Raw genomic sequence first — 15,662 nt, forward strand, 5'->3', positions numbered from 1 at the left:
ACACGCACGCACGTACACACACACACACGCACACACACACACACAAAAGAAGATGGTGACAGACTTTGAATTCGAGATGATCAAACTTCCACATTCCTTCCACAGCAAAATGATTGAAATGCTTGCCTTCTTTTGTGTGTGTATGTGTGCGTGCGTGTGTGTGTGTGTGTGTGTGTGTTTATGATTTTTTTTTTCAGTTCTTCCAACAGTCTTCCTAGGAAGCCCAAGTTGGCCTGGAACTCGCTTTTATAACACAAAGTAGTCTGCAGCTCATAACCACCGTCTCACAACTGAGACGTGTCACCATGACCTAGCTCTCGAACGAGGCTTCTAAACAGACAACCACCTGACCTTAGCCTCCATCAGGAAACTCTAACTCCAGGCAGCCCCACTCAAAAACTCTGGGCAAATGACACCTTCAAGGACAGGCCGCCTGTGTTCTCATTACTCTGTGAGTACACACTGCCTCCAGTCATTACGTCCGTCATCCTGCCTTGGGGAACCTGTCCGTTCGTTTAGAAATCCCACAAAGGCAGCAGGACATATAGACAGCTCCTGCCAGTCTCTGAAGACAGAGGTCGAAATCAGCCGGAAATTTGCAGCAGCCTGGCTTCTCCTCAGCCCTGGAGAAGCTGAGGGCCTAGAGGAAAGCAAACAAGAAGGACAGCTCCTGGATTTCACTCAAAACCTCCAGGTCATTAAACAAGAACAGGAATGCAAAAGCAGCTACCCCCACTCGGTCCTGTTCCCAGCAACTCAGTCATTTCCAGAAAGGAGAAAGAGAAAGCCTGGTCACATGGAGGGGTGACAGAGAAGACTCCCTGCCACCAGAGGGTCACATTGCGTGACCAGGGACAATACTGAGCCAGCAGTAGGCAGAAGTTGTGTTGGGGGGGCGGGACACTGGAAAGCTCCCGTGTGGCCTCCTCCTCACTCCTCCCTGCCCAACCTGCCTCCCTCCACAGTGAGTCCGGAACAGGCTCAGCTCTGCTCACGAGCGCGCGCGCACACACACACACACACACACACACACACACACACACACACACACCTGCGCCTATATACTCAGCTGTGCAGTAAAAACTCAACAGTAGGTACAGAAAAAAAAAAAAAAAAAGGCAGCAAAGGGAATAACAGAGCCGCCCTGCCGCTCTGATCCGCCCCCTTCTTCAACGTGGCCGTCGCCCGTTGCTAGAAAGCACTTCTGCTTTTCTTTATGAGAACATCACACAGGGGTCAACGCTTCCATGTATAGTCAAAGCCGCCAATCCCTGCCTTTGCTCAGGGGTCCAACTCCCTAATAAACCAGCTCCTGGATCTTAAGAAAATGAAATCTGCCCTCTCTCAGCTCAGGTCAGACACCCACGAGCAAGGACGAGAGCGTTTTTTCCTCCACCCCCTGCTGCTCTGACTTCCTCCTTCATGAAAACAGTGAGGTGGGCATAACCAAGTGAGCCAGTAAACGGGAAAACAAGGTGGCGGGGCAGTCTCCGAGCACCTAAGCGGCCAGAGTTTGGTGGGTCAGGAGATCAACATTCCCCATAGCCATTCTCTCCACAGGTGGTGGAGGAAAGAAGTAGCAAGGGCAGACACAGGATGCTCTGCCCGTGGGCTGGCTGTTAAGGTCCCTAAGCAAACACCCACCCCCAACGCCTCCAGCCCCACCACTACCACACACACACACACACACACACCCATCCCTCAGCCCCACCCGCACTAATATTGAACTTGGGTCAGCACAGCCTTCCCCTCTCTGAAGAATCCTCTGCAGCCTGCCAAGCCTAATCCTGCAAACCAGCCATTTCTGGGAATAGAAACTGAAACCGATGCGCACTGGAGTCCCCTCCCCGCTGGACCGTGGCAAGCAGGATTCAGAACTAGAAATTGCAGGGCAAAAGCAAACTGCATAGAGACCAGAGGCAGAAAGGAAATCCACGCGACCAGACCCCTTCCTGATTCCGCTCAGAAGGACTCCAGACCTTCGCATTGCATCTCTGAACATCCCGGGTCTGGATTCCAGTTCTAGTTCTTTCCACAGAGAACTTGTGCTGGAGGAGAGCAACATTTTTAAACTAACAGGTGACATTCCTGGAAGGCCACTAACCTCGGGTCACATAGAACCTCTCCTCCAGAGCAGGTAAGTAAAAGCTTCTCAAGTGTAGCTCGGCCACCCCTAGTCCTCCTTACTTATGGTATGAAAAATAGAACCCAGACACCAGGTCATGTTGAAAGACCCCCGAAGGTTGTCTTCTGTCAGGGAGACCCCGTACCCAAAGATCAACAAGTCCAGTTGTTCGGATGCAACCAGCAAGAGGCTTTATTGAGTACACGGGTACCCGGGGCGACAAAGTCTCTCGGAAGACTTGGGCGCCTCTCGGTTGGGGTGACGGGTTTTTATAGTGCTCGGGAGCAGGAAGTGCGGTTACAGAAGCGAGAAGCATAGTTACAGGGGTCTGATTGGGTGGTTTGAACAAAGCCGTAGTTAAGTCACATACCCAGAACAGGGAAGGCGGGAAGGCAGATTGTGAGCCGAGTCACGTACCCGGAACTGGGAAGGCGGGAAAGAATGCAGCGAGGTAGCTCTCCCCTCAGGGAACTTACTGCTATACCGCGCCTACTCTATATAGTATTAACAATCACTGCTTATCTTTTGGTCTCTCATTTCCCACTTTCCTATGATCATTTGAAAACCCAATCTTGGGTCTTCCAGATATGACCCCTTGTATCTTATAGATTTATTTTTTTATAATGGGATCTGAGGTCCCTTCAGGGTGGATATAGGGGTAGTAAGCCAAGGAGAACTATTACAGGATCTCTCTAGGCTTTTAGCCCAGTTGCTGCAATATTAGTGTCCATTTCAGCTAAGCAGATGTCCAAGACAATAGCTAATGCGAGGGAGCCCCTTTTGACTTAGCATTTCAGCCTGCTAGGGGGGATTTGGGCGTAGATCGGTCTTCTGGAGCTTCTTCGAGCTGACCGTTGGACCGTAGGCATCAGGGGCTAGGAAGGCTGAAATGCCAGTCAAAGGCTGGGCAATGGGGAAGTCCCAAGCATCTGGTTTGTTGATCCACCCGAAGAGGCAGGGAGCAATCATGTCAGTTTCCAGGAAGTCCAGATCTCAGCTTGCAGTCCACAGCTGATCCCGGACAGAGTTAAACAGGTGAAGATCTGCTGAGACAAATTCAGACTGGAGACAGAAGTTAAAATTTGTCTATTAAATGGGAAAGATCAGGGAAAATCTCATCTGCGATCCTTTTGAGCTATGCCAGATCCAGGTCACATTCTGAAACTCATATGAAATTTTAGTACACAAAAGGAAATATACATAATTTTAAATACTCAGAAAAGTAACATATCAGCAAATCAAACATTTTGAGAGGAACAGGTAAAACTGCATCCCACTGAATGAATCAGTTAGCTGTTTGTTTTATAACCTTTATACACAACCTAAGTGTGTCCACAGTAACATTTTTTTTCCTGTGGGCATAGCTGTTTGTAATTAGTCACGAATGAAGCTTGGCCATTTTTATACACTCAGCATATACTTTTAGTTTTCACTTTTACTTTTATGTTTACACTGGAAAGTTAGGCAGAAATACATTACTGGCTTTTAGTGCTAAACCCTGGATGCTTGGACTTTTCCTTAACAAAGCAACTAGAAGGAATAGGTTTAGGATATTTCTGTGTCAAAATCTACCCCAGAAATGGCAGATATTAAGAATACCATACTAAAAGCTATGACTTTTGGGTCAGATACACACATTAAACAGATGTTTTTAAAATAACGAGAAGCACTTTTAGTCTATCTTTAGAAGCCAACAAAGGAAATTAAAATCTTAACCTGGTGACTGAATAATAAGCAGTTATTGCTCCATCAACTTATCAGAACTCTATTGATCAATGCCAAAACTCTGAACTTTTAAAATTTTATAACATAAGCACAACAGTAGCAAAGAGGGGGGAGAAATTTAAAATATTTCCCATTTTTAATCTGCTTTAAAATATTTATCTCTTTATAACTTATAATTATATCTTAAAAAAACTACTTAGACTCTCCAATCTTTTGAATTTATCAACCCTGAAACATTTTTTTAAACTAAATAATAACACTCTAGATTTTTACAACCTAAACTCCTATATTTTCAGACCCTATATAAGCTCCACTTATTTATCTTAAGACATGAGTCCTGTGAGCAAGGCAAACCTGTCTTTTTTCTAAATAAGGTATCTAGTACTCTGTGGTTCTAGCTAATGAGCTGATCAATGAGCTAACAGTCGATCTAATTGTCTTTTCTCTAGCTGCAAAGCTACCGTAAGCTTAGCATAGCCGTCAAGGTGTTCAGAGACCTGAGAAGGATAAATTATAAGCTAAATAAATACCAATCCATGTGCCAATCAAAATGACAGGGATGACTAGTTAGCCCATTACCTAGGCAGTGTCCCTGGCTCCTGTGTTTCAGCATCCTGAACAGACGCAGTTCTGCCAGGCACATAAGATGAGAGACTGTTTCTGTGGAGAAAGAAACGAGAGAATGGCCTCACCTTGCCCTTAGCAAGGTGAAACATTGACTCCAGGTGTCCACAGTTTTGGCTGGGCCCTAACAGTGGGCCAGTTGAGGCAGTATTGCCCAGTGGTTAGCATACCACAATCCAGAGTAGCATTCATCTGTCGTTGTGCCCAAATCTTCTCGGAGACCTTGGGGGACCTACTGCCAGGATTGCGGGACTTCCTGTCACAATAAGATTACACATGTTAAAATGCCTAATTCAGATTTCTGACAAGCTTGAGGGCCAGCATATCCGAGTTACTCTGTTTTTATCATCTGCTCTAAACTGTGTCCTATAAAACAGAATGCTATGATCTCTGATTCTAGCATTTTTTTCGAGATGCATGTCCTAGAAGTATATATTTTAAGACAAATAGACAAGAGACTAGGTAAGGCTCAACTGCAGTATTTAGCATGACTTTAAATCTGTTCTTTCTGAACTAAAATCAAAGCAAACCTTTTAATCGGATACAGTTTATAGAGAGGCTAGCTAATCTTGCTGCTCCTACCACTTGCATTAAAATTGAACATTAAAAAGCTTTGCATTTAGCACTAATGACTAAACATATCTCCGGACCAGCATGGCGGCTGGCCACGTGTAACCGAACTGAGCTGGAATCCCTAAACAAACCTGGCAGCCAAACTACCGCTTCACGCACTCTCTATTGCTGAACCATCATGGCGGCTGGCCACGTGTAACTGAACTCAGCTGGAAGTCTTAAACAAATATGGCAGCCAAACTACAGCTTTACGAGCTCTCCATTGCTGAACCATCATGGCGGCTGGCCATGTGCTAGCATTAGCACAGGCTGTGACTGACAATACCAAACATGGCCATTAGGTGCTGATGATACAGCAAACACTTCGGAGCTTCCATAATCCCCCACAACCAAAAGTTCCCAGTAATCGAACAAGCTTTAGAACCAACTGCATAACAGAACAATTTTAAACTGTAATTATTTTAGCCATACCAAACCTATCAGCTAGAATTTTTTTCCTTAAAAGAGCATAAAAAACATTTTGTAATGAGGAATCACCAGCCTTTTAAATGAAGTATAACATTTTAAAATACAGTTTTTCTTTAAATCATATTAACTCTCTGGCTTTTTATAACACATCCACTAACCTTCTGCAGATTTCTAGCTTTTCTTTTCTGGCTTAACCAGACATGCTTACTTTTTTGCTCTCTTTCTTGCTTTTCAGACAACATAAAAACTCTCACTAAAATCCTTTCCATTCTGACATGATCCTGCTGAAGCCCAGAGTCTACGTACGATTTGCTTTTTATAGGCAAAGCAAAAGCAAGTTACATTACTATAAAGAGGAGTTCTGAAACTGCCAAATTTTTTTTTAAAATAACTTTCCTGCATCTGATAACATAAAGGTAACAACCAAACTCTAAGGAACTTAGAACAAGCTTTAAGGAACTTGGTGAAACTTCCCCTTTTCTTTGTCTCAAGATAAAGAACAGGGTGTAAACATGTTTTTTTTTATAAACAAAGCAGCTTATCAAACAAACAGCTCTCCATAAGATACATTTTAAAAACTGCAATTTTCTCAGTCATTGTCATACCCAAAAGTCTGATAAACTTTAAACCATTTTTTTAAAACCCGTTTTTGCAATATTAAAACAAAGTACCCCTTTTGTAGAAGTCACAAGGCATAAACATAATCTTTAAAATTAAAACCAGATTTTAAAACCAGAATTTACCAGTGCAAGCAATTTAATTTTTAAAACCAATACCAATTTAAAATAAGCTATCCTTTTAACCTAGAAGGAAATGAGATTTGACCAAGGTTTTTCTTTTTTTTTTTTTCCCATACCAAGATGGCGGTTACATTATAAAATCACAAGGTGAAGTCAAGATGGTGGCGAGACACTGAGACACTTTAGACCACGTGGCAGCCTATACAGTATGCGCTTATGAATCTAATAAAGCGCATAGGCACACATTTTAAACAAGTTTCGGGAGACCTTTCAGAACAGAAAACAAAAGGTAGACAGACAAACAACACTCACTACACTTATGACAAAAATCAGGCAGACAGAAGACAACACAAACCACGCGGTACGAGATCGGCGCCAAAGCGAAAACAAAAATTCAGATGGAGACCGTGTCGGAGGTCAGGTTCCTCCGTCTCCCAGATGAAGCACGTAGCCTTCTCTCAGGGGCGTCGCCCCAAAGAGTCCCATTCCGCTCGTGTTTCCAGACAGGAGGGAACCCAAGAAGGGTTACCTTTCAGAGGGGGAAGTAAATGATTCCCCTACCAGGCACTCCTGAGACGTCTCCAAGGAGGCACGGAAAAGAAGTCCGAGCCCGTCGGCTCCTTCTCGTTTCCATCTGATACAGATGACCTGGCCAAGTCCAGACCACAGGGGGACTCGAACCCCCTGGAAACGAACTCACACAAAGACAGACCGTTTAACACAACGATACACAAGACTCACAGAACAAAAAGCCGGCAGTCTTACCTCCCGACGCTGGTTCGGTGGTCCCTGGGCAGGGGTCTCAGATCCCGGACGAGCCCCCAAATGAAAGACCCCCGAAGGTTGTCTTCCGTCAGGGAGACCCCATACCCAAAGATCAACGAGTCCAGTTGTTCGGATGCAACCAGCAAGAGGCTTTATTGAGTACACGGGTACCCGGGGCGACAAAGTCTCTCAGAAGACTTGCGCACCTCTCGGTTGGGGTGACGGGTTTTTATAGGGCTCGGGAGCAGGAAGCGCGGTTACAGAAGCGAGAAGCATAGTTACAGGGGTCTGATTGGGTGGTTTGAACAAAGCCGTAGTTAAGTCACATACCCAGAACAGGGAAGGCGGGAAGGCAGATTGTGAGCCGAGTCACGTACCCGGAACCGGGAAGGCGGGAAAGAATGCAGCGAGGTAGCTCTCCCCTCAGGGAACTTACTGCTATGCCGCGCCTACTCTACATAGTGTTAACAATCGCTGCTTATCTTTTGGTCTCTCATTAGCATGAATATAGATATAGATACAGATACTGATATATATGTGTGTGTTAAAAGAGGATTTAGTGGCTAAATGGTTGTGAACTGGCCCGACCAACAGTCATGTCTCCTGAAAAATAAAAAGCCCAGAACACAGTAGTTATTCAGTCCATGAGGCTGAATGTCACAGCTGACCTTCAGTATACGTTATAAATCTTAAGAAATGGGTTCTAACACAACACAAACCGCGCAGTAACAGGATGCCTCAGCAACAGGATGGATGAACTTGCCAGAGAGAATGAGACCAAGCAGACAAGGACAAAAGCCTCCTTCCTCCATGCTCTTTTATGTGGGCTGCCATCAGAAGCTATAGCCCAGATTTAGAGTAGTTCTTCCAACCTCAAATGATCCAATCAGGGGCTGGAGAGATGGCTCAGAGGTTAAGAGCACTGGCTGCTCTTCCAGAGGTCCTGAGTTCAATTCCCAGCAACCACTGCACCAACTTCTAACATTGAATATGGCTCCAAATTTCTTATTGTTGTTATCTGGTTCCTTGATGGTAACCATTCTGACGTTGTTCAGATGGAATATCAATGCAGTTTTAATTTGCCCTTCTCTGATAGCTCAGGATCCTGAAGAAATTTTCACGTCTTCATCGGCCATTTCACTTAGTGTCTCAGTGACCTTCTCTGTAGGGCATTAGCCCACTAATTGATTGAATGATTTTTTTATTGTTTCAAGATGTTTTTCACATTGTCAAAGCACTCCACCCCTTCTCCCAGTTCTCACAGCCATTCTGTCATCTCTTCTGCATTGCACTAAGCCTTGTGGGAAGGAGGTTATATGGATATCACATTTATGGCTGAACATTCAAAAGTCACTTATCTCAATTCTTCGACCATTATGAGTCACCCTAATGTTAGTCCTACTCACTACTCACTAAAGAGCAGCTTCTATGGCCAAAGCTGACATCAATACTATTCGTGGAAACAAACATAAAGATTCAGATGGAAACTGTGGGCATATCATGCCCATTTCATCAAACAACAGTAGCAGCTCCCCCACCAGAACCTGTGACCACCCCAACCACACGGTTTTGATTGCCCAGACAAAGGGTTTTCAATACCAAAGAATGAAAGGAGCTTCTTAGATATCAAAGTCATAGGTAACCCAACAGAGAAATCCGAGAATTTCCCACGTCCTTTAGACCACAACTTCTGAGCATGTAAGACCTGGGGTCTCACAGCTCAGGAGTTCAAGATCGCGCCCTTCCCAGAAACTCCCCCAGACCACGACTCGTTGCAAAAGCAAGAGGTTTATTAACCATTGCGCAATGGGGTCACCCCTGCTGGTCAGCAAAGAGTGGCACCAGGAGACAAAGGCCTTTAGGTTTTTAAAAGAAAAATTGCGGGAAATTTGAAATTGCAGTTTTGGCAACTTAGGATTGGATGAGGAAGCTATAAAGTAAGATAATTGGTTAGTCTTAGATACTCAAGCTTGGCCAGTCCTGCCAAGTATGGATGCAGCTGCAATTTAAGGTGGGGGTGGTTAGCTCATCCTTGAAGATTAGAGGCTGCGGACTTTTGGCTGGAGGTCAAAAGCTACTCAGAAGAAGTCTGGGTTTGTTGCTAAGAAACACTATCTCAAAGACAGGAGTTTTTCTTTTTGCTGAGTGAAGGTCATTGCTTGCTTGCCTTTTTTTCTCTGTCCTCATAGATAGGGTCACATTATTCCATTCTCTGGAAAGGTACTAAGAGGCTTTAGCTTAACCTGAACCTAAAACTCAAAACTATAGGCTTTAGAAGACATACAGGGTACAAAGTTGGTCTAACCCTTTCAAGCATAAGTTGTGCTTGCCAGTTGAGTTTGCTACCATTCGTGTCCATTATTAAAGCAAAACTGAAAACCTGGAAGTCAAATTACATGTCATAATATGACATTATTTGAGAGACTGACTAAGCTTTGAACTTTGGTGATTTCTTTTCCATACAAAAATCTTAAGACATAGCCCAGGCTGAGCTCAAACTTGTGGTCTATAGTAAACTTCCTTAGTACTGGTGTTACAGGCTTTGCATTTGATCTTGAAGAACAACAACAACAACAACAACAAAAAAAACATTTTAAGGAGGATGATAGCCAAAGGTAAAGGAGTCTGAGTCAAACCAAAATTTATACCCAGGCCAGGCCAGGAGTAAATGCTGTTGAGTCCTGTGTATCTGACAAAATGGGAGAAAGACTCTATTCACAATATGGGGGCAGCTAGTGGGCCCAGCTTTCACATTGGCTTGCTCTTGCTGAACTAATTTTTTGACCTTCCTGGTTTTTCCTCCCTTTAGTGACACACACAGGTCCCAGTCATGGGTCAGACTTCCTCTTCTACACCCCCTCAGAAGGAGGATCCTGATTTGACCTCCAGCCTTGACACAAACCTTCAGAATTTCAAGATGGAAACCAAAATCCTGTCTCAGGAATTAATCACCTTGATTCAGTCATACCTAGAGGATGGAAACCTTCAGGGAACAGTTTCTGCAATCAGCAGTGCTCTGGGTGACATTGAGAAAGTCCCGCTGAACATTGCAGTGATGGGAGAGACTGGAGCTGGAAAGTCCAGTCTCATCAATGCTCTACGAGGCGTGGGACCTGGAGAAGATGGGGCTGCTTCCACTGGAGTGGTCTGTACAACCACTGAGAGAACACCATACCCATACCCAAAGTTTCCCAGTGTGACACTATGGGACTTGCCTGGCATTGGGTCCACTGCCTTCCAACCATGTGATTATCTGAAGAAAATCAAGTTTGAGGAGTATGACGTCTTCATCATTGTCTCTTCTGGACGTTTTAAACATAGTGATGCAGAACTAGCCAAAGCCATCGTGCAAATGAATAGGAGTTTCTATTTTGTTCACACTCACATAGATGTTGCTCTAAGGGTTGAAAAACGGGGTAATTGTAGGAGATTCAATAAACAAAACACTTTAAAGCAGATTCGAAATAGCATTGTGACTATACTTAAGGATGTCACCCTCCAGGAGCCTCTGGTCTTCTTAGTCTCTAACTTTGATGTGTCTGACTTTGACTTCCCAAAGCTGGAAACCACCCTTCTGAAGGAGCTCCCAGCCTACAAATGCCACACATTCATGCTCACTTTGCCAAGTGTTACAGATCCCACCATAGACCGGAAGAGTGAGACACTGAAACAGGAGGTCTGGAAGGAATCCATGATGCCGAGAGCATGGGCCACCATACCATTCAGGGGATGGACCAAAAATGACATAGAGAATTTGGAAAAGAATTTGAACCTCTACAGATCTTCCTTTGGGCTGGATGAGGCATCACTGGAAAAGATCGCTGAGGATTTGCATTTAACACTGGAGGAACTCAAGGCGAATATTAAGTCTCCACATTTGCTCTTAGAAGAGCAAGGTACATCCTTAATAGATAAACTATTGAAAGACATTAGCCATCCTTACTTTTCAAAGGTTTTCCACTTGCAAAATTACTTCATTGACACTGTGGCAAGTGACGTTAAAATTATCCTTAGTGAAGAAAAGCTTTTTACAAAGAAGGTAAGTTCATTCAACTCTCTATTGGGAGGAGTCAAAGTGTTTTCCACACTTGGTCTGGGAAACAACTTTATTTCACTTTGCTGAAATGTTTCACGGTGACTCTGATGAGCTGTGTCAAAATCCATTTTCTGCATCTGTTGACATCTTGTAGTCTCTCTTGTTGAGACTGTTACATTATGCACTCTTTTTATTATTCACTTTACATCCTGATTGTACACCCTGCCCCCGTCTCTCTTCTCCTCTTGGTCCCAACCCTCACTCTCTCTACCCCTATTTGTCCTCCCTTTTTTCTTCAGAAAAAAGGAGCTCCCCACCACCAACCCACCTCAGCTCATCAAGTTAAATCAGGACTGTTAAATCCTCTTCCCCTATGGCTTTTCCCTGTGAGGAGAAAGTGATCAAAAAGCAGGCCACAGAGTCCATGTCAGACACAGCCCCTACTCCTGTTACTAGGGAACCCACATGGAGCCTGAGCTGTCCCTCACCTACTTCTGTGTAGGGAACTTAGGTCCAATCTACGCACTGTCCTTGGTTGGTGCTTCAGTCTCAACAAGCCCCTCTGGGCCCTGATAGGTTGGCCCTGTCCGTCTCTTTGTGGAGCACCTGTCCCCTCCAGGTCCTCCTATTCTGCTCCCCACCCCCACCACTTTTCCACAAGACTCCCTATGCTTTTCTCAGTGTTTAGCTGTGACTCTCTGCATCTGTTTCAAACCACTGCTGGGTGGAGTCTCTCAGAAGACAGCTATGATAGGCTTCTCTCTGCAAGCACAGCAGAGCATCGTTAATAGTGTCAGAGGTTAGCTCTCTCCCACGGGGTGGGTCTCAGGTTGGGCGAGGCATTGGTTGGACATTCCCTTAATCTCTGCTCTATCTTTATCCCTGCACATCTTGTGGGCAGGGCAAATTTTGGGTTGAAGTTTTTGTGGGTGGGTAGGTGTTCCCCTCCCTCCACTAGGAGTCCTGTCTACTTAGAGGGTGTCCTCTTCAGTCTCCATGACCCCTGCTACTAGGAGTCTCAGCTAGAGTCACTAATCTTCCCAGAAGGCTGCCCTGTCTTTGGTCTCCAGCTTGCTGTAGAGATGACCTGCGGTCATTACACACTCTTAAGGCTGTTCTTTATAAATTGTCTCATTGCTGTAGTATTTATTTCCTTTGTTTTCAAAAAGTATTTCCGTTAGATGGAACCCTACTTGTCAGTTTGCTTTTGTTTCCTATGCTTTGGGGACTCTATGTGGAAAAATCTGATGAAGTTTTTCACATACATTTCCCTTCAAGAGATTCGAATGTCCTGTGTTATATTAAACTCTTCGACCCATTTGAGCTGGTGTTTGTATAGGGTGAAAGGTACGGGTCAAGTTTTGGTGTTGCCTGCTGTCCAGTTTGCCCAGTTCTACTTGTCAAAGGATGTGCCCTTCTGTGCAGTATTAGTTTCTGGGGGCCTTGCTGAGATAGTGATTGACTGCAGCTGCACTCAATTGGCTGTATGGGTAAGCATATATTTCTGGGTCCTCTCTTCTTGTCAGTTGGTTGGTATACGGGCCTCTTTGCATGCCACTGTCGTGCTGGTTTGGTCATTGTGGCTCTTTTCTATGCCTTGAAATCAGGTGTTACAATGCCTCCTAGCTTTGTACTTTTTGATTACTACTGGTTTGGCTATTTGCAGTCTTTTCTATTCCTATGTGAATTTTATGATTCCATAGCCTAGTTATAATTTTTTTAAATGACAATGATGTTTTAGTTGAGATTGTATTGGGTCTGTAGATCACTTTGTAAAGTATGGACACTTTGACATTAATGTTTATAAACGATACACATGAGAATCTCGGCATCTTTTGTAACCTCTTTGAGATTTCCTTCATTAGTGCTTTGTGACCATTGTTCAGTGCTTTTCACTTCCTTGGATAATTATTGAAACTTGATTGCTCCCTGGCTTCCCTTCCTTCCTTTCTTTTCTTCCTTCCTTCTTTCACTCTTTCCCTGCCTTCCTAGGTGTTGTATGTGTATCATATATATTGCAAATGGACTTCCAAGATTTCTTTACAATTTTTGCATTTCTAAATTTTTATGGCAAATCTTATGTATCCATTCTAATTTCATTCATCAGAATTTTCTTGGATCTCACTGAGGTTTTTTTTTTTTTTTTTCTTTTTTTCTTACATTTTAGATGAACATGCAACATGGTGGCTTCCGTTATGGCATTACCACATATGTGTGCCATTATACATTCTCATTCATCCTTATCTGTCCTCATTCATCCCTTTCCCCACTGCCCTCCACCACTCCCATCAGGGCCCTTTTACCCCAAAGGGTTTCTCCTTCACTTATACACAATCTGTTACTCATCCTATGTGTTCCCTCCTTTAACGTTTCTTTCTCCCCTCACATGTGATTGAGATTTGGTCATTATTTTTGAGATATTTAACAAGAATTTCAACCATTTCCATTTCCTTGGAACCCTTCATTCGAGAGTTAGGATCCTCTGTATGCATCGTGGCCTTGGCTACTTTTCATAGTTACTGTTTTCTATGTAGCAATCTGTGCTTCTCGGTGGACATCTCTACCACTTGCATATGATTCCTAATTAAGCAACTTCCCCAGAAAAATGTCTCTTAAGAGGTCAGCTTGTGATGCAATATTGGGTTGATTTCCAGCCGGACATCACAAGGTAGATGCCAGATCTCTACTCTGGTGACAATAAGTAAGTTTTGGCTCAGTCTATTCCATATCAGAATTGCAGAGAACCATTGTCTCAGATGGTCACACAACATTGCGAACTCTCATGCACTGCAGGAAACTATGACATAAATAGTAGCATAAAAGAGATGCATCATATATGAATTTATGTTCATTTCTGTAGCCACAATTACCAGGAGTTCCTAAACATTGCTTCTGCTTGTAAATCAAATGTGGGCATAGTAATGTATCGTTCCAAATGACTGTAGGGCCGATGCTCCCTTTCCCTTGCTTTTACTGGTGACATGGCTTCCAGCAAGGTGATTGGCAGACCCAAGAATGGAAGTCTGCATAACTGAAGTGTCTGTATTGAGGTCTCCAAACACCAGAATGTGAGAGCAAAGTGAAGCAATCTCTCAACACTGCCTGCCTTTAACCTCTGCTCCGACTGTAATTCCAAAGTCCTGCGTGTCTGTCTAACATCAAAAGAAAAGAACACGGCTGTGGGTTTACACGCTTCTTCCCACAGTTCTGGTATACTTAGGATCAGTATTGATAAACTACAATCTAAAGTCAAAGCTATCCTGAAGCCTGTTTTTGTACCACTCAGGGAATATAAATACTTTTAATGTCCTTGTAAGATTATAAGAAACTAGGACAAAACTGTGACAAAAACTGGATGTGGCCTACAAAGTCCAAACTATGAAATAGAAGGACTTTTAAGGAAACACATGTGGAGTTCTAATGGAAACACATCTGAATTTTGTCCTTTCTCTTCTGCCTTATGAACTGACTGACCCTTCCTCAGAGGAGTTTGACGGGAATACTTTTCTTCAGGTTTCTTAACTTTAAAAAAAAAAAAAAAAAGTGTCCTCCTTTTTTTTCAGTGTCTTCTTTGATATCTCTTTCTTTGTTTCTTAACTTCCTTCTGTATCCAGTTTAGGACTTTTCATTTTTGTGGGATGTTTGATTAAAGTTTGGGGACTGAACAGTAGAAAACAAAGACACGTGGGGAATTTCTTAGTAGTCTTGCTTGCCACTGAGGATATCCCCTCCTGCCCTGTTGAAAAATAAGGGTTAAGATGGATACATAGCTCCCTTCAAATGAATCTTTTTAATTTATCTTATTCTTTAAGTTTCAGGCAAATGCATTTTTTATGTTAAGAATACCCCCATTCATCCCTTTGTCCCCCAAGAGAGTTTCACTTTTACTTTCATATCACATATACAATATAACATGTGTATCTATATACAATATAAGCTCTGTGAACAAAACAATGTATTTTTTCTTTCTGAGACTGACTTAATTACATCCAATTTCTAGTTACTTCCAATTTCCTACTAATGACATAATTTCAATCTTTTCATGGCTAAAATAAGTTCATACACATATATAGTAATATACCCAACCCTCTGTTGGACATGTAGTGAATCTTTGTCACTCCCCACCTCAAGTCCCTTCTCCCTTTATTCACAGACTACACAAGAGGTATTAGAATGGCTGTGCTAAGAGACCAGAGGTCACAAAGCCAAAGGAGCAAGGCTTGTAAGCATTCACAAGAGGCAGGGAGCCTTTCCATGAGATACATTGCTTGAGGTTTTTGATATGCTGATCTTTGCCCTTTGGGTTTTTACAGTGTACAGGTATTGATTTTAAAAAGAGTAAACAGAAAGGATGCAGGCAGTCCTGAGGAGACTTGATAGGCTGGTTTCAGTTGGTAAGGGAGGAGGGCTCTTCCCTTCTGAGGACTAGGGGAGGGGGATAGGAGGGAAGAGAAAAGGAGGGTGGGACCAGAGGGGACAAGGGAGAAGGTTATGATTGGGATGAATAAATAAATTTTAAAGAGAGTGAACAGGAGCTGGAGAGATGGCTCAGCAGTTAAGAGCACTGTCTGCTCTTCCACAGGTCTTGAATTCAATTCCCAGAAAC

At 43.4% G+C, this 15,662-nt stretch overlaps 1 protein-coding gene across 1 annotated transcript in view; it reads left to right on the forward strand.

The window, feature by feature from the left end:
- Positions 1-15,662, forward strand: part of LOC110551028 (uncharacterized) — a 43,644-nt gene that overhangs the window by 25,464 nt on the left and 2,518 nt on the right. The window contains exon 4 of the mRNA XM_060365075.1: positions 9,836-11,059. Coding sequence (XP_060221058.1) covers positions 9,836-11,059 — 1,224 coding nt within the window. The remainder of the gene's footprint in view (positions 1-9,835; positions 11,060-15,662) is intronic.

The sequence above is a fragment of the Meriones unguiculatus genome, chromosome 11, assembly GCF_030254825.1.
Source record: "Meriones unguiculatus strain TT.TT164.6M chromosome 11, Bangor_MerUng_6.1, whole genome shotgun sequence".
NCBI classification, from domain to species: Eukaryota; Metazoa; Chordata; class Mammalia; order Rodentia; family Muridae; genus Meriones; species Meriones unguiculatus.